Source organism: Mustela erminea, chromosome 1, assembly GCF_009829155.1.
Source record: "Mustela erminea isolate mMusErm1 chromosome 1, mMusErm1.Pri, whole genome shotgun sequence".
Classification (NCBI taxonomy): domain Eukaryota; kingdom Metazoa; phylum Chordata; class Mammalia; order Carnivora; family Mustelidae; genus Mustela; species Mustela erminea.
Window position 1 is genome coordinate 218,710,905 of NC_045614.1, and position 25,316 is coordinate 218,736,220.

The 25,316-nt window shown below is 46.6% G+C and overlaps 2 protein-coding genes across 2 annotated transcripts; one reads left to right on the forward strand and one right to left on the reverse strand.

The window, feature by feature from the left end:
* Positions 1-24,875, reverse strand: LOC116592916 (keratin-associated protein 10-4-like). The gene is made up of 3 exons (XM_032346558.1): positions 24,427-24,875; positions 24,203-24,319; positions 1-738 (listed from the first exon to the last, which is right to left on the reverse strand). Exons 1-3 carry the CDS (start codon positions 24,734-24,736, stop codon positions 242-244), a joined length of 924 nt encoding a protein of 307 aa, XP_032202449.1. The 5' UTR covers positions 24,737-24,875; the 3' UTR covers positions 1-241.
* Positions 2,694-3,403, forward strand: LOC116598363 (keratin-associated protein 12-1-like). Its single transcript, XM_032357063.1, has one exon. The coding sequence runs from the start codon at positions 2,855-2,857 to the stop codon at positions 3,137-3,139; it is 285 nt and encodes a 94-aa protein (XP_032212954.1). The 5' UTR covers positions 2,694-2,854; the 3' UTR covers positions 3,140-3,403.
* Positions 24,876-25,316: the final 441 nt, after the last annotated feature.

The following is a 25,316-nucleotide window of genomic DNA, read 5'->3' on the forward strand; positions in this document are numbered from 1 at the left end:
TCAGATCACTCTGGAATTTATTAGACTTTTGTGCGGGGGCTGCAGAGCTGGGCACCCTGCACCAGCCAGAGACACTGGGGGCGACTCTCCGCCTGGGTACCGGGGATCAAGTGGCTTTGCTGTAAGCTGGTCTAGTCGGGTCCGGAAGGTCTGAAGTGGGTGATGTCTGGGCTGCCTGGTAGGAGCTGGGAGAGCAGCTACCCCTGACCGCATGGAGGAGGGGTCCTAGGAGGCCGTGGGCTCAGCAGCAGGTAGGGGTGCCGCAGGGGGCAGGTCTGCAGAGCAGGGTGGAGCAGGAGGGCTGGCAGCCCCCAGAGGACTGGCAGGAGGGAGCCACATACACAACGGGCTTGCAGCTCACGGGCACGCACACGGCTGGCTTGCAGCTCATGGGCACACACACGGCTGGCTTGCAGCTCATGGGCACACACACGGCTGGCTTGCAGCTCATGGGCACGCAGCAGGACGTCTGGCAGGAGCTGGGCACACAGCAGGACGTCTGGCAGGGGCTGGACATGCAGCAGGACGTCTGGCAGGAGCTGGGCACACAGCAGGACGTCTGGCAGGGGCTGGACATGCAGCAGGACGTCTGGCAGGGGCTGAGCACATAGCAGGACATCTGGCAGGAGCTGGGCACGCAGCAGGCCGGCTGGCAGCCCGTGGAGCAGCTGGACTGGCACATGGTGGCGTGGGGCGGGAGTGGAGTCAGGGTGGAGGACGGGGCTGGTCTGGAGGCTCCTGCCCCAGGCAGCCTTTATACCCGGGCTGTGGCATCCTGGCAACAAGCCACACGGGGGCCTTCCTCCTGGTGGCCTGATTGTTTTCCTCCTCCTCCTCCTCCCCTGTGCGTCTCTTCCTGGAGTTTCCTGGTGGAAGCGACTCTGTTCAGGAGACTCTGTGACAGCTGGAGGCTCAGCGTGACCCAGCAGCCCCGTGATTTCTCAGCCCAGGTAGGATGGTGAGGGACCATCGGCTGGGGACAAGGACCCCCATATCAGGATGCTCCAGGTCCTCCCCGAGCTCATGTACCCTGCCCTCTGTCCACACAAGCACCGTCCTGCTCGCCAGACCGGGGATCCCTGTTTTGATTTGGAAACTCCATAACCCAAAAGGTCTTCCCAAAGGACCAGAGCCCAGCGGCTGGGCTCCTCACTGGGGACAGCTGTGGCCGTGGTATCCACCATGTCATCTGGTCCCGGCTTTGTGCCAGGTGCCACGTTATCTCTCGTCACTGACTAGTCACCAGTCCTTGCCACAATCCTAGGGGTAGGGGTAGCCCACGTACACGGATGCGCGACTGGATTCCGTGATGCGTGCGCGCTCTCCCACTGCGGCCAAGAAGCAGGCGTCTGAAGCTCAGTTTCACTCTGGGGTCTGCGGTCATTACCATTGCGCCAAATTATGCTGGGGTTTTAGGGGTTTTCTGAGACTCTTGGATCTGTAAGTTAGAATTATTTTTAAAAAATCTAATTTGGGAGGTTGCCTGAATGACTCAGCTGGTTGAGCATCTGATTCTTGATCCCAGCTCAGGTCTGGATCTCAGGGTCATGAGTTCAAGCCCTGCATTGGGCTCCAACTGGGCATGGCGCCTAGTTGAAAAAGCAGGGAGAATTGTCTATTATTTATGCTTCAGTATAATTCTCTTCTTCTCCATGGGTTGAAATTGATTCTTGTTGGACTGCCTGATATTGTCCATAGACCCCTTCATGATTCTTAATTCTGTTCTCTCTTCCTCCGATTGGGTGATTCCTACTGATGCGTCATCACATCGACAGTCTTTCTTATTCTATCGGCCGGGACCGCGAGGCCTGGACTCACGCTGTGCGGTCTGCACTTGTGCACCTGCGCCTGCTGCCCGGTGCCCGCACTGCAGGATTTCCCAGTGCTTCGGGAACGTGCGCATCTCTGCCCGGGTGTCCTCACACCCCCACAGCTGCTTCTGCTTGGAACCCCGCCCCTCCCCCCACCCTGACATCCCCCACGTCGTGCCTACTCAGCATCGCCTCCGCACACAGGTCCCCAAACCACTCGCCAGCACCCCCATTCCTGTCCACCTACTGAGCCCGTTTTCCTTCCTGGGGCTCAGCCCACCGTGGCATCACTTCATGCGTTAACTTCCATGTTCTCGCTTATTCATTGCCCCACGAGGCTCACGAGGCTAGGACGTCTCTATAGCCAGCACACAATATACATTTGTTGCATGATCAAATCAATGATTGATAGATTACTAGAAGGCAGAAGTTGGTCAACTTTCTATACAGGAAAGAGAGTAAGTATTTCAGGCTTTGCGGGGGCATGGTCTCGCTCATAACCGCTCCACATTATAGTGCAAGCCCTAGACAGCATGTAAGCAAATGAGCGTGGCTGTTTCCAATAAAGCTTTATTTACAAAGCAAGGAGAGGGCCAGATTTGTCCCACAGACTGCCCTGGTTCCCAGTTTGCAGATCCCCAGTCTAATGTTTTCCTGTGCCAAATAGAGGCTCAAGAAGCATTACTGCCTCAAAGCCAGCACCGACGGCTGTGAGACAAAAAGAATAAAGGATCCCATACCCAGTGGGGCCAGCGGTGCTGTGTGCACAGTACTGGTCTGGAGAAACGGCACGAGCCCCACGTAAAGCCAAACCAGAACATCCTGTTTACAGAAGAAGGAATCAGCCTCTCGGCCAAACTCATTATAGTGGAGCAAAACACAGGGAGCGCATCCCACGACAAGATGTTGGGGAACAACTATGAGGAAGTCAACAGCTGTGCTTCTGTGTTGCCGGGACGCCTACTGCCCGGGTATAAAGGCCGCCCCGGGCAGGAGCCTCCAGAACTCACCGCCCTCCTCCCTGACTCCACTCCAGCCCCACCATGTGCCACACCAGCTGCTCCACGGGCTGCCAGCCGGCCTCCTGCTCCCCCAGCTCCTGCCAGACGTCCTGCTACGTGCCCGTGAGCTGCAGGCCCGCCCTGTCCGTGAGCTGCAAGCCCGCCGTGTACGTCGTCCCCTCCTGCCAGTCCTCTGTGTGTGTGCCCGTGAGCTGCAAGCCCCTCGTGCTCATGGCCTCCTCCTGCCAGTCCTCCGGGGGCTGCCAGCCCTCCCGCCCCACCCTGCTCTACAGACCCGTCTCCTGTAGCACCCCGTCCTGCTTCTGACCGGGATCGCCCCCCACCCCCAGCTGCTCCCAGGGCACAGGGAGCCACATCTGCGACCCTCCTGGGGCAAGTCTTCAGTGGCCTCTGGGTTCTGCACAGGCAGATGAAGAACGTGCCCAGCGGACCCTCAGAAGCCCATGGCGAGGATGTGGCGGAATGACCCGGGCCCCTCTGTGACCCAGCGTAGGCCCTTGGGAGGCCTAGTTTCCGGGGTTCTCTGCCTCCAGCGGGAACCAGCCCTGTGTGATCCAAATAAATCATGCTTTCCTGATGCAGCTTGTCCCTGGTTTATCTTCATGTATTTCCAAGTTCTTTTCTCGAAGATGTATACAGCTATGAGCACAGCAGCCCCTCCTCAAAGAGCCCTCCCTCCAACAGCTCAGCTGGAGGTGGGGAGAGGGTCCATGGAGGGTGCAGGGGGAGGTGCCGTTCCCACGTCCAGCACCTGAGACTCACCTAGTAGATGGGGGAGGGCAGCGGAAAAGCTACCCCCATGGACTAGGGGACGGGAATCAGAGTGTGACCACAGGGAGGGCAGGGAAAGCTCACATAAACCCACCCCAACTACAGAGTGAAGTCTGGCCATTGCAGAGAAGAGCGGCAGGAAGGGAGAAAGCCTCACCTCACAAGACCCAGGCACATAGGGCCCGCTCAAGACTGACCTTGGACTAGGACAATGGAGCCCTCCTGGCTCCCACTCAGCCTGGCTGGACTGCTGCAGGAGCAACAGCAGTCATGGAGTGGGGGTGTGGTAGGGAGGAGGCAGGCATGTGGAGAGGTCCCTCACGCAGGGACAGCTGAAAACTTAGGGCAGAGCAGGAATGCTGTGCCTCCATCCCTTGCCCTAAGCACATGGCACTGGAAGCCCACCACAAAGGAATCCAAAGTCTTAGGTACCTTGAAGGTCATCGCAATAATGACAAAACCCAAACTAAGGTCAGCATCTGAGCAGATTGATCCAAACTTCTCCCCACCACACAGATGACCTGACAGAAGAAACTCACCCATTTCCCAGAAGAAACACTTTTTAATGTCCATTTCAATTAATACATGATATCTGATGTTCAATAAAAAATTAGAAGACATACAAAAAAAGTAAGGAAATCCATCCACTGTCAGGGACAAAGCAATCAACAAAACTGGACTCAAAAATGACCCAGATATTGGAACTATCAGACAGAAACAGTAAAATAACTATGAGGAGTGAAGTAAGTCAGAGAAAGACAAATACTGTATGATCTCACTTACATGTGGAATTTAAAAAATAAAATAAAACAAGGTCATAAATACAGAGAACAAGACTGGTGGTTTTCAGAGGTAAGGGGTGGGAGAGTGAAATGGTGAGGGTTATCAAAAGACACAAACTTGCATTCACAAAATAAGTAAGTCCTCATGATGTAATGTACAGTCTAGTGACTGTAAAAGAAAACATGTTATTATATTTAAAGAAATAAAGGAGAGAAATGTAAATAGAAGAACAGAGTGTTTATTAAAATAGAAGAAAGAAATGGACTTGAAGGAACCAAAGATAACTTCTAGAACTGAAAAAAAAAAAAAAAGTCAAGCAATGGAAATTAGAAACAGTGGACAACTTAAACAGAATATTAAACATAGCTGAAGAGAGAATTAGAAAAATCGGAAGGCAGGTCCAAAGAAAGTATCCAGAATGCAGCAAAAAGAGTCTAAGAAGTGGCAAATACATAAGAGATATAAATATTTATGGAGGACACATGGTAAATGTGTAGATAAAAGCATGAGAATGACAAATATTAAATTTAGTATCATAGTTACCTATGGGATGGAATGAAACATTGAATCATGTGGGACAAAGAAGGCTTTTAATTAATTAACTGTGCTTAATACATAAATTGGGTTCTTAGACCCAATTTTCATACCGTACCTCCAACAAACAGTGCTTTGGGATACCACTTGGTGTCCTAAAATTCAACTCAGTTCTGCCACTATCTACTTGGAGACACCATCAGACCCCCCCCCCCAGGTCAATGGCTCAACCTAAAAGACTGACCCCACACCACTTTAGATGCCAACTGCAAGCTTAGCTTGTCACCTGTGTTTCTGACCAACCAGCTCTAGATCTAAGGTCCTAAGGTTCAGTTGATTTGTTAGAGTGGATCACAGTACCCAGAGAAACTTTTACTTACTAGATCACCAGTTCATTATGAAAGGATACAGTTCAGACCCAGCAAGTTGGAAGAGATACAGAAGGCAAAGCATGCATGGGGAGAGAGTGTGACGCTTCCGTGACTCTCCAGGCTCACAATATCACAATATATAAAAGGATAGAGTATAAAACACAGACTACATATATGAGCAGATGGGGAATTTCAGAAGAGATGGAAATTATAAGAGCCAAACAGATCATATAAAATTCAAAATAGGTAGGAGACAAGATGGCGGAGAAGTAGGAGGAGATGCTGTTTCAACCTGTCCCCTAAAGTGAGCTGATTACCTACCAAAGAACTCTGATCACCCATGAAATCAGCCTGAGATCAGAATTATACAAGTCTGGATCCCTACGGGGGCAGAAGACACCAGTGGACAGATAAAGCGGAGGGGGAACATTGGACTGATATCGGAACATAAACAAAAGGGGGAGGGAGCCACCAGAAGCGACCCATTGGAAAGTAATACTCCAGTACGAGAGTGCTCTGTGGTTGGGGACCAGCATTAACTTGGAGTCTGCTTGAAAGCACTCAAAAAGAGCAAAAGATCTTAAGGGGAAATTGGTGGAATTGGGTGATTAGGGACAGGGGATTAAGTCCAAGGACCCAGGATGGCCCCACTACTGGCAGGGAACCAGAGAGAGCAGTGAAGAAGCCAGGCCTTGGTCCCTCAGACACCAGTGCACCTGAGAGCATCTGGGTGGCAGCATCCATGAGGGTGAAGGAGCCTGCTGTGGATGCCAGCCGGCAGAACCACAGCCTTTTGCACTCTGCACATGCACTGTGCGACTGGGGTCTGAGTCGCGCCCCACACCCTCCCCTGAGTGCGTGCAGGCGCCAGCCGGCACCCTCTCAGACCCGGAGAGTCTGAGCACTCTCAGCCCGGCCAGCGTGAAAATCTCAGTGCGCTATCGCTGCTTGGGACCTCTTTGGCGGTCTGGAGCTGCCCAGACAGCTGCGGCTAGTATTTCTCGTGGTTTTGGGTACAAGTGGGAATTCCTGTGACCCCAGAGACCGTGACTGGGGATGTGCTCTGCCAGTGGCAGAGGTGGAATTTATGTGCTCTGGAGCACCCAGAGGGGAATAGACTGAGGCCTCTTTCTCGGAGAGGGAGGTCTGGGTGCAGCTTGCTTTCCTCTAAACCTCCACAGAACCACTGAGAGCGGCTAAGGGGAGAAACAACAAACAAACAAACAAACAAACAAACAAAAACCTCCAGAGAACAAAAGCCTGAAAAACTAGTTTCCTCAGAGCCCAGGCCCTTGATGGGGGAAGGGGACTCAGTTCTAGCCAGACTCCCTGAAAACCATGCGGCAGGCCCCTCCCCCAGAAAGCCAGCCAAAAACAAAAAACAAAAAACAAAAACAACCACCACTACTTCATACATACAACTTTTATTTTTAATTTGTTCCCACTATTGTGGTTCTCTTCATTTTTTTTTCATATAAATTTTTAACCTATTTACCATCACAATGAGATGTTCAGTACATCAAATTCCATAATAACCTTTTAACCTGAACTTTTCTGATACATATACCTGTGTTTTTCTTTTCCTTTTCTATTTTTAATTTATTTTATTTTATTATTATTTTTTAAATATTCATATAGAGATAAGCTTCAAGGTAATCCCTTTCCCCAATCAATGCTACCCCTATAGATAAACCAGTTTTAATCCCCCTTTATCTCAGGAAAGTTAAGTCCTTTAACAAAGATGTCAATATACATCCAGGAGGAATCAAAATAACCTCCCTTGCACACACAGAATTTATAACCTCCCTCCCATCTTTTTCTTCTGCCAGTGTTTTGGTGTATTTGTTTTTGTTCTGGTAGTATATAAATCTTATACTTGGTGTTCATTTTGACGGTGTTCTTTTATTTATTTTTCTTCTTGTCATCTACTTTTGTCGATCTTTTTGTTTGTCTGTTTTTGTTTGCATACTTCATAAATCTTACCGTGGGGCCCATTTGGGTTGGGCCTTCTCTTTTATTTTACCTTTCTTTTTTCCTTTCTCTCTCTCTCTCTTTTTCTTTTTTCTTTCTTTTTGGTGGGGACTCTTGATTGCTCAGAAGTGTTCCAGGGTGCACCTTGCCTGCATCATGGTTGATACATTCAGATACACATCTGTTCAGCCATCTCTCACCAAAATGACTAGGAGGAGGAATGCCCAACAGAAGAAAAATTCAGAGACTGGGCCCTCTCCATCAGAGCTAGTGGATATGGACATAAACAGTGTGTTGGAAAGGGAATTCAAGCTAACAATCATCCAGGCAATAGCTAGGTTGGAGAAAGTCTTTGATGACAAAATGGAATTGATTAGGCAGAAGTGAAAGCCACCAGGGATGGTGTTAACAATGCTCTCAATAAGTTCCAATCAAATCTAAATTCTCTAAAAGCTAGGGTAACTGAGGCAGAAGATATATTTAGTGATCTGGAGGACAAACAGATAGAGAGAAAGGATCAGGAGGAAGCCTGGAACAAACAGCTTAGAAGCCATTAAAACAGAATTAGGGAAATAAATGACACCAAGAAATGTTCCAACGTCAGAATTATTGGAATCCCTGAGGGGGAGGAGAAAGAAAGAAGGCTAGAGGATATAGTTTAACTAATTCTCCATGAAAATTTTCCCAGTCTGGCAAATGGAACCAGCATTTGTGTACTAGAGGCAGAATGGTCTCCCCCCAATATCACAGAATCTAGAAGGACCTCGAGACACCTGATTGTGAAAATGATGAATCATAATTTTAGACAGGAGCTCTTGAAAGCAGCTAGGGGGGAGAAATCCCTTATGTACAGAGGAAAGCCCTTCAGAATAATGTCAGACCTGTCCACAGAAACCTTGCAAGCCAGAAAGGGCTGGCAAGATATATTCAGGCCACTAAATGAGAAGAACATTCAGCAAAGAATACTTTATCCAGCAAGACTGACATTCAAAATGGATGGAGAGACAACTAGCTTCCAAGACTGGCAAGGTTTAAAAGAGTATGTGACCACCAAGCCAACACTGCAAGAAATATTAAGGGGGGTTCTATAAAAGAGGAAAAAAACCAAGAATATCATTGAACAGAAATATATGGAAGCAATCTATAGAAACAAAGACTTCACTGGTAACACAATGTCAATAGAAACGTATCTCTCAGTAATCACTCTCAATGTGAATGGCCTAAACGTGACCATAAAACAACACAGGGTTGCAGATTGGAAAAAAGGACAGGACCCATCCATATGTTGTCTACGAGAGACCCATTTTGAACCTAAGGATACATCCAGACTGGAAGTAAAGGGATTGAGAAGCATCTTTCATGTCAGTGGGCCTCAAAAGAAGGCTAGGGTAGCAATTCTCATATCAGATAAATTATATTTTAAACTAAAGACTGTAGTCAGAGATACAGAAGGACACTACACAATTCTTAAAGGGACTATCCACCAAGAAGATCTAATGATTGTAAATATTTATGCCCCCAATATGGGAGCAGCCAATTACATAAGAAAACTGTTAATCAAGATAAAGAGTCATATTGATATGAATATATTAATAGTAGGAGATCTTAACACACCATTCTCAGTAATAGACAGAGCATCCCAGCAGAAAATCAATAAAGAAACAAGAGGATTGAATGACACATTGGACCAGATGGACCTCATAGATATATACCCAACATTCCACCCTAAAACAACAGAATACTCATTCTTCTTGAGTGCACATGGAACCTTCTCCAGAATGGACCACAAATCAGGGCTCAACTGATACCAAAAGATTGAGATTATTCCCTGAATATTCTCAGATCACAGTGCTTTGAAACTGAAGCTCAGCCACAAGAAAATTTTGGAAGGAATTCAAACACCTGGAAGCTAAAGACCACCCTGCTTAAGAATGCTTGGATCAACCAGGAGATCAAAGAAGAACTGAAACAATTCATGGAAACCAATGAGAATGAAGACACTTCAGTCCAAAACCTATGGGATAGAGCAAAGGCTGTCCTAAAGGCGAAATACATAACCATCCAAGCCTCCCTCAAAAGAACTGAAAAATCCAGAATACACCAGCTGCCTCTACACCTTAAAGAACTGGAGAATCAACAACAAATTAAGCCAACTCCACATACAAGAGGGAAATAATCAAGATTAGAGCAGAGATCAATGAGATAGAAACTAGAGATACAGTAGAACCATCAATGAAACTAGAAGCTGTTTTTTTGAAAGAATCAATAAGATCAATAAACTGTTAGCCAAACTAACCCAAAAGAAAAGAGAGAAGGCCCAAATTAATAAAATTATGAATGAAAAGGGAGAGATCACAACTAACACCAAAGAAATAGAGACCATCCTCAGAAATTATTATCAACAGTTATATGCCAGTAAGTTAAGAAACCTAGATGAAATGGATGCACTCCTGGAAAACTATAAACTTCCAAAATTGAACCAGGAAGAAATTAACAACCTGAATAGACTGATATTTTGTAATGAGATTGAAGCAGTGATCAAAAACCTCCCAAAAAACAAGAGCCCAGGACTTGATGGATTCTCTGGGGAATTCTACCAAACTTTCAAAGAAGAAATAACACCTCTTCTCCTGAAGCTGTTTCAAAAAATTAGAGCAGAAGGAAAACTTCCAGTCTCTTTTTATGAAGCCAGCCTTACCCCGATCCCCAATCCAGGCAAAGACCCCAGCAAAAAGGAGAATTTCAGACCCATATCCCTGATGAATATGGACGCTAAGATTCTCAACAAGATCCTAGCAAATAGGATCCAACAGCACATTAAATAGATTATCCACCATGACCAGGTGGAATTCATCCCTGGGTTTCAAGGATGGTTCAACATTTACAAATCAATCAATGTGATAGAACAAATCAATAAGAGAAGAGAGAAGAACCACATGGTCCTCTCAATTGATGCGGAAAAAGCATTTGACAAAATCCAGCATCCGTTCCTGATTAAAACGCTCCAAAGTATAGGAAGAGAGGGAACATTCTTCAAATTCATAAAGTCTATCTATGAAAAACCCATAGCAAATATTATCCCCAATGGGAAAAAGCTCACAGCCTTCCCATTGAGATCAGGAACACGACAAGGATGCCCACTCTCACCACTCTTGTTCAACATAGTATTAGAAGTCCTAGCAACAGCAATCAGACGACAAAGAGAAATAAAATGTATTCAAATTGGCAATGAAGAAGTCAAACTCTCTCTCTTCGCAGATGACATGATACTTTATACGGAAAACCCAAAAGACTCCACCCCCAAACTACTAGAACTCATACAGCAATTCAATAATGTGGCAGGATACAAAGTCAAAGTACAGAAATCAGTTGCTTTCGTATACACTAATAATGAAAATACAGAAAAGGAAATTAGAGAATCGATCCCATTTTCTATAGCACCAAGAACCATAAGATACCTGGGAATAAACCTAACCAAAGAAGTAAAGGATCTGTACTCAAGGAACTACAGAAAACTCATGAAAGAAATCAAAGAAGACACAAAAAGATGGAAGACCATTTCATGCTCATGGATCGGAAAAATAAACATTATTAAAATTTCTATACTGCCTAGAGCAATCTATACTTTCAATGCCATTCCAATCAAAATTTCACCGGCATTTTTCAAAGAGCTGGAGCAAACAATCTTAAATTTGTATGGAATCAGAAGAGACCCTGAATTGCTAAGGAAATGTTGAAAAACAAAAACAAAATTGGGGCATCACGTTGCGTGATTTCAAGCTTTACTACAAAGCTATGATCACCAAGACAGCATGGTACTGGCATAAAAACAGACACATAGACCAGTGGAACAGAGTACAGAGCCCAGATGTGGACCCTCAACTCTATGGTCAAATAATCTTCGACAAAGCGGGAAAAAATATACAGTGGAAAAAAGATAGTCTCTTCAATAAATGGTGCTGGGAAAATTGGACAGCTACCTGTAGAAGAATGAAACTCAACCATTCTCTTACACCATACACAAAGTTAAACCCAAAATGGATAAAAGACCTCAACCTGTGACAGGAATCCATCAGAATCATAGAGGATAACATAGGCAGTAACCTCTTTGATATCAGCCACAGCAACTTCTTTCAAGATATGTCTCCAAAGGCAAAGGAAACAAAAGCAAAAATGAATTTTTGGAACTTCATTAAGATCAAAATCTTCTGCGCAGCAAAGGAAACAGTCAACAAAACAAAGAGGCAACCCACAGAATGGGAGAAGATATTCGCAAATGACAGTACAGACAACAGACTGATATCCAGGATCTATAAAGAACTTCTCAAACTCAACACACACAAAACAGATAATCATGTCAAAAACAGGGCAAAAGACATGAACAGACACTTCTCCAATGAAGACATACACATGGCTAACAGACATATGAAAAAAATGTTCATTATCATTAGCCATCAGGGAGATTCAAATCAAAACCACACCAGTTAGAATGGCCAAAATTAGCAAGACAGTAAACAACATGTGTTGGAGAGGATGAGGAGAAAGGGGAAGCCTCTTCCACTGTTGGTGGGAATGCAAGTTGGTGCAGCCACTTTGGAAAACAGTGTGGAGATTCCTTAAGAAATTAAAAATAGAGCTTCCCTATGACCCTGCAATTGCACTACTGGGTATTTACCACCAAAGATACAGATGTATTTAAAAGAAGGGCTGTATGCACCCCAATGTTTATAGCAGCAATGGCCATGGTCACCAAACTGTGGAAAGAACCAAGATGCCCTTCAACAGACAAATGGATAAGGAAGATGTGGTCCATATACACTATGGAGTATTATGCCTCCATCAGAAAGGATGAATCCCCGTCCCACATGGACGGGACTGGAAGAGATGATGCTGAGTGAAATAAGTCAAGCAGAGAGAGTCAATTATCATATGGTTTCACTCATTTGTGGAGCATAAGAAATAACACAGAGGACATGGGGAGATAGAGAGGAGAAGGGAGTTGGGGGAAATTGGAGGGGGAGATGAAATATGAGAGACAATGGACTCTGAAAAACAATCTGAGGGTTTTGAAGGGGCGGGGGGTGGGACGTTGAGTGAGCCTGGTGGTGGGTATTATGGAGGGCACGTATTGCATGGAGCACTGGCTGTGCTGCATAAACAATGAATTCTGGTACACTGAAAAGAAATTTTAAAAATTAAAAAAAAGTTCAAAATACACTGACAGAGATTAATTCCTACCATGAGCTCATGAATATACTTCCCACAGCCAAATGTGGAATCATTCAATTTAAAGATAAGTAAATAGAAATTTCCCATACTAAAACAAAGAGGGGCACCTGGCTGGCTCAGTCAGTGGAGCATGCAACTCTTGATCTCAGGGTTGTAAGTTCTAGCCCCACATTGGGTGTAGAGATTACTTTTAAAAAATATTTAAGCACACACAAAGAGAAAGTGGGAGGTAAAACAAGAACAAAACATCAAAGAGCTCTAGGAAAACATCAAGGCATCACTAATGCGTGTAATTAAAGTCCCAGAAAGGGGCATCTGGGTGGCTCAGTGGTTTAAAACCTCTACCTTCAACTCAGGTCATGATCCCGGGGTCCTGGGATCAAGCCCCAAATCGGGCTCTCTGCTGGGTGGGGAGCCTGCTTCCTCCTCTCTCTCTGCCTGCTTCTCTCTGCCTACTTGTGATCTCTGTCTGTCAAATAAATAAACTTTTTTTAAAAAAATGAAGTCCCAGAAAAGCAGGAGAGAGAGAGAAGGCAGAAGGCAGAAGAAATATTTGAAGAGATAAGAGCTGAGAAACTTTCTAAAAATAATGAAATACATAAAACTATAGATGCAAAAAGTTCATAGTACCTCAAGTCGGATAAATATACCCCCAACCCCTATAAAATAGAATGACCTAGGCACATCATTAAAAGTCTGACTATAAAACTGAAAGAGAAGAGGAAATCTTGAAGGCATCTGCATGAAAAAGACATGCTCTTACAAAACAAAGATCATAAATTCTTCAGAGTCTAATTACAAAGCATAAAATTCAAAAGACAACAGAATGACATCTTTAAAATACTAGAAGAGGGTCTCCTCTTCATGCTCCTGGCCGCAGCTCCTTTGGGGACAGAGAGGAGAAGGAACACCAGGTCCTTCTCTGACCCCTGACACTAATTTTGCTCTTCCCCAAGCACCACCATGGGGCCCAGGGTGGTTGCTGGTGAACCAGCACAGGCAGGGTGGGGACGGCCACGCAGGTCCCCTGAAGGTGCTCCTCCGGCCAGAACACAGGAAGGTGCGGAGGGACGCACACATGCACCTGCTGTGCTCTCACCACGGCTCCCTGTTCTCAGCTTTTCTGATCTGGCCGGGCTGCCATCCCCTTCCCCACACACAAAGGGCAGCTTAGTACCCCTGTCTCCAGAGGCTTGGCTGCGGCTAAGAGCCCGTGCTGCACAGCTGGGTGTAGCTGGGTTAGAGTCACAGCTCTGCCATCTACAAACTCTGCCATCTGGAGCAGCCTCTCTGTAACCTCGGTGTCCCCATCTATAAAATGGGTACTGGCCAGCGCCTGAAACAGGAGGCTGGCATGAGTGCTCAGTGGGAATCTCTTCACACTGAGTTTAATGCCATTCCCCGCGCATGCTTTCCAGAGGCAAACACTTGCAGTCTGGGCTTTTCAGAGTCCACACAACGAAGCCGCTTGAGCATGACCACAGTCCCAGACACAAAACACATGAGTGCACACATCCACACATGCAGCCATAGAAACACAGACCCTGAGTAGCCCCGGCTGCACGATTCCTATTACACACGGGACATAGTGTGTTTGAAACATGGGTGCAACAAAAAGGCGAGATGAGAAGCATGGAAATGGAATAAGGCACTATCCTGTTAAAGGTATGTGTATTTGGGAGAACCAAATACAACTTCTAAAGCTAAAACCTGTGACATCCCTGATCTAAAAGCCTGCTCACAGAGACACAGCAGAGTGGATGGGATGCCAAGGGTCGACACAAAGAGGCCAACCTGCAAAGATCCTGCAAGAACCAAATGTGGCCAAGAGAATTGGAAGATAGAAGGGGAAGGTCTGATCTTCAATTATTTGATCTTCCAGAGGGAGAGACCAGAGAGAACTGGTTGAGGCAGCCCCAGGGGGAGGGGCTGTTTTCTACAGATGCTGAAGCCCAGCTGCAGACTCACAAAGTGCGGCACAGGTGAGTGAAAGAGACACGTGCCTCTGTCCAGGTAGTGGGCACTGGGGGCTCTCAGGAGAGAATATGCTGGAAGCAGCCAGAGAAAAGCTTGGTTTGCCCATAGGGGGTGGCTGGAGTGGACCCCAGAGCCACACGCGAGGAGGCAGTGAGGGAGACAGAAAGGTCAGCGTGCCACGATGTGTTCATCTTCACCCTCCAGCTGCGTTCTGCAGTAAGCTCACTCAGGGGAAGCACTCACTCAGCACAGGAGCAACTGCTGGACACACCCAGGAAGGACAATATCAGGGGCCATCTGAGAGGCAGACAGGGACAGTGACTTAAGAAGCTGGTAGACACATAGATGAACAAATCTTAACTGAGTAGAATTGCAGCAATGTGTACTAATTAGTGTGCTTAGAAAACTAATTAAGGTAAAACTAGAGCCCTGGACAGACAATGCCTGTATGTTGCAGGGAATCTGCTTTTATCTTCAAGGCAAGAAGGGACGTGACCAACACCAAACCACTGAAATTCTGAGGACCACTGATAAAAGACTAGAAGCCTAAGAATGTCACAACCGGGGAAGGTAGAAAACAAAACAAGACTTGTAAAATGTGAATGCAAACACAAGTAGAAAAAGACTTTTAAAAACAGCACGGAAAGGGAGGACAAAGAGAATCCCAAATAAGATGACAGAAATAAATTCAAATATATTCATGACCATAATAAATATAATTAGATTAAAATCTCCAGTTAAAAAGCAGGGATTGAATTTTTTTTTTAAATAAAATTCAGCTCTGCACTGTTGTAGTCTAAGTCAGGGTGTCAAGCCACAGCCCTCATTCAGGGTGCCCAGCATCTGCCCAGGTGTCAGTGTGGTTTCAATGGACACGACCACACTCCTTTGCTTGCACACAGTCTATGGCTATTTGTGCTGCTTCAGGGCTGCTTCAGGGCTTCATGGCTGTGGCAGAAACCAGGAGTCCACAAGCTGGAGAGATCTGCCGACTAGTCATTTACCCAAAGGGTATCAACCCCTGGTCTAAAACAGAACAGAAAGACCAAAAGTAAAAAAGTGCACCTAGCAAGCATTAACCAAAAACATCTAGTGAAAGTATTTTAATAGATGAAATATACCTTAAGATAGAAGGTGCTGTTATTAATGAAATGATGTCTTATTAGTGATAACAAAATTCAACTCAGTGGGAAGATATAATGATCCTCAACTTCTACATACCACAAAGAACAGCCTCAAATCACAAAATCTGGTGCATTCTAAAGAGGAGCCACAGTCCTTCCATTGTAGGGAAAGACTGTGACGCACATTGCATCAAACATGTCCTGTTTGACATGACAGGACAAGCAGAAAAATGATGGTAACAATCAATTTACTCAAAATTTGAAAAGTTGAACTTTTCTTTAGCTTATTTTTTAAAATTTTTTCTTTAGTTTAAGATAAATTGTGATGAAGTGAGACACTGGCAATTAGTGTTTTGTCTTGAAAATCTTCAAATATATGACATGCCATCATGTGCTTCATTTGGGGGCCATATAGATATAGATGTACATATACATATTAGATAGATCACCATGGCCTGAAACACTGAGCTCATGGTACATATGCATAGACTCTTCCACATCTATCATTGAAGAATTTCAACAAGATCAAAACAAACTGGTTTCTATCACAACAAATGATGCCCAGCCATGACAGGTTGAAAGCCTGAGTTTATCATCCGTGTAAAACAAGGGACTTCGATTTCCCTTTTTTCTTTGTTCCACTCTATGACCTATGGAAAGCATTTGTGCTTAGCCTTCTGAAGTTTTTCTATGGAAAGTGCTATGGAAGTGCACTTAAAGTGATCCCATGTAGAAATAGCAAAAGCACAGGCAGAAATTAATGAACTTGGAAAGAGTTACACCATGAAGATCAACAGAGTCAAGGATGACTCTATGAAAAAATAACTATTTTGATAAGACTGGCTGGTGGAATAAATAAGAAGGCACAAATAAAGACTATCAGGAAACCAGGAATAAAAATGTGGCAGGACTACAGATGAAATGGAGATTTTAAAATCAGCAATGACTATTACGAACAACCTAACCCCAATAAATTCTATAACAACATATAACTTTCCAAAATGAATGATTTAGAGCTTGACTAGCCTATAACCATTACAGAAACTGAGCCAGGAGTCAGAATCCCCAACAAAACAACACCAGACCCAGAGGGTCTATAAGTGTCTGCTGGCAACATTCAAGGAGAAAACATCTCCAAGCTTGTACAAGCTCTCACAGAGAGGACAAAATGAGACCACTCCCTTTCTTTTATTTATGAGCTAGATGAACCTGAACACCAGAAACTAACTATAGGTTAGCAGGAAATCCCACTCGTACAAGTTTAGAGACAAGGGAAAGTCCTCAAACATGCGGAGGTCAGGGTGGCAGCCACCCTAGGAAGATGGGGATGGATGGTGGGGGAGGAACCAGAAGGTCCGGACATGGGGTGTGCCCACTCCCTGGACCTGGTGGCAGTTACAGGGAACACTGTCCATCAAGCTGTGCCTTATGTTTTCTGTACTTTATGTAGGCATGTTGTCCTAATTAAAAAATTGAAAATAAAACTCCCAAGATGTGTATCACAACTACCAGACTGCCAACATGTGGATCATGTGACTGTAGTGGCCATGGTATAAGATGTGGACTATATCCCAGGACAGAGCTGGGCAGAATGACAAGATGGAAACACTCACTTCAAGAAAGAGAACAAGAGGCAATACTGACTGCCAGGGACCTAATCAATTTGGACATTAGTAAGATGTCAGAACTAGAGTTCAGAACAATGATTATAAAGATACTAGCTGGGCTTGAAAAAAGCATAGAAGATACTAGAGAATCCCTTACTGGAGAAGTAAAAGAAACTAAAATCTAATGAGATCAAAATTTAAAAGGCTATTATTGAGATGCAATAAAAAATGGAGGCTCTGCTGGACATATAAAGCAGAAGAGTCAGTGATCTAGAAGACAAAATGATGGAGAATAAGGAAGCTGAGAAAAAGAGAGAGAAACAACTACTGGATCATGAGGGAAGGATTTGAAAGAGCAGTGATTCCATAAAGTGAAAAAAATATTAGAATAATTGGAGTCCCAGAGGACAAGGGAAAGAAAGAATGGGACAGAAGGATTATTTGAATAAATTATAGCTGAGAAGTTCCCTAATCTGGAGAAGGAAACAGGCATTCAAGTCCAGGAGGCACAAAGAACCCCCCTTAAAATCAATAAAAATAGGTCAACATCTCCACATATAATAGTGAAGCTTGCAAATTTCAGAGATAAAGAGAAAATCCTGAAAGCAGCTCAGGACAAGAGGTTCTTAACCTACATGGCTAGAAACATAAGGTTTGCAGCAGACCGGTCCACGAGACCTGGCAGACACAAAGGACTGGCATGATATACTCAGGGTGCTAAATGAGAAAAATATGCAGCCAAGAATACTTTCTCCAGCTAGGATGATATTCAGAATAGAAGGAGAGATAGAGAGCATCCAGGACAAACAGAAACTAAAAGAATTTATGATCACTAAACCAGGCCAGAAAAACTGTTAAAAGAGATCCTTTAAGAGAAGAGAGAGCTCAAAAGTTACATAGACCAGAAAGGAACAGAAACAATATACAGAAACAGTGACTTTACAGGTAATACAATGGCAGCAAGTTCATATCTTTTGACAGTTACTCTGATGTAAATGGGCTAAATGCTCCAATCAAAAGACACAGTGTATCAGATTGGATAAAAAAGCAAGACCCTGGAGCACCTGGGTGGCTCAGTGGGTTAAAGCCTCTGTCTTCAGTTCAGGTCATGATCCCAGGGTCCTGAGATTGAGCCCCGTATTGGGCTCTCCACTCAGCAGGGAGCCTGCTTCCCCATCTCTCTCTCTGCCTGACTCTCTGCCTACTTGTGATCTCTGTCTGTCAAATAAATAAATAAGATCTTTTTTTAAAAAAAGGAAGCAAGACCCATCAATATGCTATCTACAAAGATGCCTCCAGATTGAATGTGAGGGGATGGAAAACCATTTATCATGCTATTGAGCATAAAGAAAGCTGAGGTAGCAATCCTTCTATCAGATGAATTAGATTTTAAACCAAAGATTGTAATAAGAGATGACAAAGGACATTATACCATAATTAAAGATCTAGCCAAAAAGAAGATCTAACAATTGTAAATATTTATGCCCTAACATGGGAGCAGTCAATTATATAACCCAATTAATAATAAAATTAAAGGAACACATAATAATACAGTAATAGAAGGGAATTTTAACATCCCACTCACTGCAGTGGACAGATCATCTGAGTAGAAGATCTACAAGAAGGGCTTTGAATGACACACTGATGGACCAGATGGGCCAGATGGACTTCACAGATATATTCAGAACATTCCATCCTAAAGCAACAGAATACACATTCTTCTTGAGTGCACATGAACCATTCTCCAGAATAGCTCACATCCTGGGCCACAAATCAGGTCTCAACTTGTACCAAAAGACTGGGATCATTCCCTGCATATTTTCAGAGCACAATGCTTTGAAACTGGAACTCAATCATGAGAGGAAATTTGGAAAGAACTCAAATACATGGAGGTTAAAGAGCATCCTACTAAAGAATGAGTGGGTCAGCCAGGAAATTAAAGAGGAATTGAAAAATTCATGGAAACAAATGAAAATGAAAACACAACCATTCAAAACCTTTGGGATGCAGCAAAGGTGGTCACGAGAGGAAAGTGTACAGTGATACAAGCCTTTCTCAAGAAACAAGAAGTTTTCAAGTACACAACCTAACCCTATACCTAAAGGAGCTGGAGAAAGAACAGCAAAGAAAACCTAAACCCAGCAGGAGAAGAGAAATAATAAAGATCAGAGCAGAAATCAATGAAATAGAAACCAAAAGAACAGTAGAACAAATCAACAAAACTAGGAGCTGGTTCTTTGAAAGAATTAATAAGATGATAAATCCCTGACCAGACTTATCAAAGAGAAAAGAGAAAGGACCCAAATAAATAAAATTATGAATGAAAGAGGAGAGATCACAACCAAAACCAAAGAAATGCAAACAATTATCAGAATATATTATGAGCAACTATAAATCAGCAAATTTGACAATCTGGAAGAAATGGATGCATTCCTAGAAACTTATAAACCACTAAAATTGAACCAGAAAGAAATAGAAAACCTGAACAGACCCATACTAGTAAGGAATTGAAGCAGTCATCAAAAATCTCCCAATAAACAAGAGCCCAGGGCCAGAGAGCTTCCCAGGGGAATTTCACCAAACATTTAAAGAAAAATGAATACCTGTTCTTCTGAAGCTGTTTCAAAAATTAGAAATGCCTCTCTGCCTGTGTTTGGAAGAAAAACTTCCAGACTTTTCTGAGGCCGTCACTACCTTGATTCCAAAACCAGACAAAGACTCCACCAAAAAAGAGAATTACAGACCAATATCCCTGATGAATATGGATGCAAAAATTCTCACCAAGATACTAGCTAAGAGGATCCAACAGTATTTTAAAAGGACTCTTCATTATGCTGAGTGAAATAAGTCAAGCAGAGAGAGTCAATTATCATATGGTTTCACTTACTTGTGGAGCATAAGGAATAACACGGAGGACATGGGGAGATGGAGAGGAGAAGGGAGCTGCGGGAAACTGGAGGGGCAGACGAACCATGAGAAACTGGACTCTGAAAAACAAACAGGGTTTTGGAGGGGTGGGGGGTGGCAAGTTGGGTGAGCCTGGTGGTGCGTATTGTGGAGGGCACGTATTGCATGGAGCACTGGGTGTGGTGCATAAACAATGAATTCTGGAACACTGAAAAAGAATTTAAAAAATAAATAAAAAATTTAAAAAATAAACATAATAAAAAAATAAAAATAAAAGGACTGTTCACGGGGCGCCTGGGTGGCTCAATGGGTTAAAGTCTCTACCTTTGGCTTGGCTCATGATTCCAGGGTTCTGGGATCGAGCCCCGCATTGGGCTCTCTGCTCAGCAGGGAGCCTGCTTCTCCCTCTCTCTCTGCCTGCTTCTCTGCCTACTTGTGATCTCTGCCTATCAAATAAATAAATAAGTAATCTTAAAAAAATTTAAAAAAGAACTATCCACCATGACTAAGTGGTATTTGGTCCTGGGCTGCCAGGTGGTTCAACATCCACAAATCAATCAATATGATACGCCACATTAAAAAAAGAAAGGGCAAGAACCATAACATCCTCTCAATAGATGCAGGAAAAGCATTGGACAAAGCACAGCATCCAGCGTTTTTTTATTAAAACGTCAGTGTAGGGATAGGGGAACATACCTCAATATCATCTAAGCCATATACAAAAAGCCCACAGCAAATATCATTCTCAATGGGAAAAAAACTGAGAGCTTTCCCCCTAAGGTCAGGCATCCAGCAGGGATGCCTACTGTCATCACTGCCGTTCAGCGTAGTACTGGAAGTCCTAGCCTCAGCAATCACACAACGAAAAGAAACAAAGTCATCTGAATCAGCAAAGAAGTCAAACTCTCACTCTTTGCAGAGGACATGATAATCTATGTAGAAACCCCAAAAGACTTCACCCCAAAATTGCTAGAACTCATACAGGAATTCATTAAGTGGCAAGATATGAAATCAATGCGCAGAAATCAGTTGCATTTTTATACACTGAGAAATCAGAAAGGAGACAAAGCATAAGAGACGCTAAATCATAGGAAACAAACTGAGGGTTGCTGGAGGGAAAGGGGTGGGGGTGGGCATTGAGGAGGGCACGCGACGGAATGAACACGGATGAGTCACTGACCTCTACTTCTGAAAATAATTATACGCTATATGTTAGTTAACTGAATTTAAATAAAAAAAATTTTAAAGACAGGGTATCCGATGCCATGGCAGCTGGGGTGTGAGGTGAGGACAGCCACTCTTCACAGTGGTTTCCACACTCCAGTGTAGGCGACGGCCGTGCATGAGCAGGAGCACTTCTGAAGAGAGGAGCACTGGTCACATGCACCAGAAACGTTAGAGGAAGGGAAACTGGCAGCATCCGAGGCAGTAGCTAAAAATTACGTACAACCTAAAGCCCATGAAGGAGAATCAGCAGACGCAGCAGATGCGTGCAGTGGAGTACTAGACAGCCGAGAACAGAGATGGCAAGGGCTACGGGTGTTGTCTGGGATGGATTGCTCCAACACAACGTTTAAGGGGAGAAAAGCATGTTACAAAAGGATGCAGGGCTTATGATGCCATTTAAATGCTTTATAAAAAAATGCCAGAATACACTGCTTTATTTCAGAACATGGGTGAAGACGTGCACTGGGTTAGCAACCCCAATCTCAAGCGGGTTCCTGCAAGGGGCGCTAGGGATGGCTTTTCTAACCCGGTAAAACTCCTTTCCCTTCCCCAGACTCTGCCAGCAGCCTTTCTCTTGCCACACGCCTCTCGTGCAGCAATAGAGCAGAAGGTACCCCACGCTGGCGTCAGGTGTCCTACCTACGCCATGAGCCTCATGGGAATTCCCACCAGCCAGTTTCACCAGGGAGCCTGGTAAGCCAGCAGAGTGCTGTGTGCAAGTGCCTCTGTGTGCATGTGTGTGTGCTTCTGTGTGTGCCCATGTGTGCCATATATGCACATGCTCGTGTGTGTGCCCTTGTGGCATATGTGTGCATGTGTGTGTGCATGTGTGTACCCGAGTGTGTCTGTATGTGTGTGTGCACGTGTGCACCTCTGTGCATACATGTGTGGGTGCTTGTTTGTGTGCCCTTGTGACCTGTGTGTGCCTGTGTGTGCTCATGGTGTGCGTGTGTGCATGCCCGTGTGTGTGCTCAAGTGTGAGCCTGCTCGTGTGTGTGCGGGTGCATGCCGTGTATGCACGTGTTCATGTCTGCATGTGTGTGTGTGTGTGCAGTCCCGTGTTGTCTAGGGCACAGGCAGGTGGAGGTGGGTGAGGCGGAAGACAGGGACAGACAGAAGGTGCCCAGTGGAGCAGGTCTGGGGAGGGACGCTCAGAGGCCTCTCCCAGGCTGTCTCCTGGTTCCCGGTCCTCTGATGTCCGAGACACTGGGGCAGGTTTGAGTCATGTCAGTGGTGCTGTCCACGCCACACCTGCTTGGGAGGTCAAGTATAGAACTGACCGGAAACAGAGGACCAGGCTCCTCCCTGTGGCGGGCGAGGCTGCAGAGCCTGTGACAGGTGTCGCGGGCCAAGCAGTGCAGCGAACACATCAAATACAGACACCTGGGTGGTAGGAATGTCCAGAGGAACGTCCAGGGGAATGTCTAGGGAGACGGCCATTCTGCTCTGTGTTGATGCCCCTGCCCGGGCCCGGCCCAGCCTCCAGCCCCTGTGCACCACGCCTGCTGCTCTGCCGCAGGACCCCTGGGTGGCACCCTCCCCCGGGCCAGGGGAGTTTCTGCTGTGCCCACTACATGGTGTCCCCTGCATGGCTGAGCCGTGCCTCCTGCCGGCTGGCCGGTGGCTGCCCGTCCCTCTGCTGCCCAGTGGCCGGCAGCCAGGCCCCCTCCTGCTACACACCAGTGAGGTGCCAGGCCAGTGGGTCTCAAGTGCACCCACTCTCTGACCCAGAAACTTCATCCCAAAACAAATCCCCAGAAACAAGGCATGGAGCTATGGTGTCTGCAGAGACCAGGTGATTGAGAAGCCAAATTCCCCAAATCTCCACCATGGCCCAGGGCTTCCAGATGGTGCCCGTTCTCAGGGTGGCAAGGGGGAAGCTGTGTCCCGCAACCACACAGCCTGGCCCCATGCACCCACCTGCCACACTGCCCAACACGCACAAGGTGACTGCCATGCCGCGGGGGGACACAGGGCGTCAGCTGGCCTTGCCGCAGGGGAACATAGGGCGTCAGCTGGCCTCGATGGAAGGGTCCCAGGCGGCAAAGGTGGGACAAGGCAGCGCACGGCCCGGCCCCCCTGCCCCCGTACCCCAGCACCCACACCTGCCCTTGTACAGCAGCGGCCCGGGATAGAGCAGCAGGGAAGTGTCAAGAGGATGCATGCACACGAATCCTCCCAAGAACGCATGCGGTGGAAGGGAGTTCAAGGCCAGTACATGCAGGACAGCCTCCTACCATCATTCGGAGGCTGCGGGAGAAAGCACGCCTCGCCAGGGCACAGAGGTGTGGCTCCACTCTGTCTCAAAAGGCAGCAGAGAGCACACAGATCCACCCTGAGAAGCCAGCGGTGAAGGGCTGATGCTGTCCCGGCATCCACATTAGGGAGTAGGTACCTGGGGGTATTATAATAACCAGTAACTGATCATCCATCGGCTAAAAACGGGCCACACATGGACCAGCAACAGAAGTGAGTCATGATCCAGGGGCCAGTCCTGGTCGGGTTCTGCAGATCTAACGTAACAAAGAGTTAGGAGCTGGACTCAACCTTCCGGAACACAGGAGCCAGGACACAGGACATCTGACGTGACGCCCCACCCCCCCAGCCACGTGCACCACCACGTCCTCCACAGGGGCTCCCACTTTCCATGAGCTGCTGTGAGAAGGGGCTTAGCCTTCCCCACTTTGTAGCACAGACAGGGTGTGCAGAAACAGAAGACAGGCACGCAGAGCTGCATCAGGAAAGCATGGTTTATTGGGCTCACAGATGGCTGGTTCCCGCTGGAGACAGAGGACCCCGGAAACTAGGCCTCCCACAGGGGACATGCTGGGTCACAGAGGGGTCCGGGTCATCCTGCCACATCCTCGCCATGGGCTTTCGAAGGTCCACTGGGCATGTTCTTCATCTGCCTGTGCAGAACCCGGAGGGTGCTGAAGACTTCCTCCAGGAGGGGCGCAGATGTGGCCCCCTGTGCCCTGGGAGCAGCTGGGGGGGATCCCGGTCAGAAGCAGGATAGGGTGCTACAGGAGACGGGTCCGTAGAGCAGGGTTGAATTCTAGAGGCGTTCTCACCGTCGGGGCGGGAGGGCTAGCAGCCCCCGGAGGACTGGCAGGAGGAGGCCATGAGCACGAGGGGCTTGCAGCTCACGGGCACACACACAGAGGACTGGCAGGAGGGGACGACGTACACGGCGGGCTTGCAGCTCACGGACAGGGCGGGCCTGCAGCTCACGGGCACGCAGCAGGACGTCTGGCAGGAACTGGGGGTGCAGGAGGCCGGCTGGCAAGAGCTGGGCACACAGCAGGACGTCTGGCAGGGGCTGAGCACATAGCAGGACGTCTGGCAGGAGCTGGGCACACAGCAGGCCGGCTGGCAGCCCGTGGAGCAGCTGGTGTGGCACATGGTGGCGTGGGGTGGGAGTGGAGTCAGGGAGGAGCGCGGTGAGTTCTGGAGGCTCCTGCCCCGGGGCGGCCTTTATGTTTGGGCTGCGGGGGTCTGGACAGCACGGGACACAGCTGCTGTCTTCCTTGTTTGTGCTTCTTCTGGGCTGTGTCCCAGAACTTGGATTCTGCTGCAGGTGTTTTGTCTGTCCGGCCCTAACCCTCATGACTAATTGGCCCCTCTCCAAATGCAAGTTACACTTGGAAACGTGCCCAGGTGTGTCACTGGCACCAGCCGGATTCTGCGTCCTTCCTTATGATTTCTCTGGAGCCACTTCTGTGTGACTCTGAAAACATGGGTGTCCCAACCCCTGCACACATGATGATGGCCCCTGGACGGCCTACCCCACGTCAGGAAGGCTCCAAGGCAAGTGCTCGGAGAACGGGTATGTCTGGGTCATGTCCAAGTGTCCCTTGAGCTTCTGGCTGCAGGTCAAGCATGGCCAACATGAAGGAAGGACACGGCGACCACCTGCCCACAGCACAAGCGTGGACGGAAGGGTGTGGGTCACAGAGAACTCCTGGTGGGCAACAAACTCGGA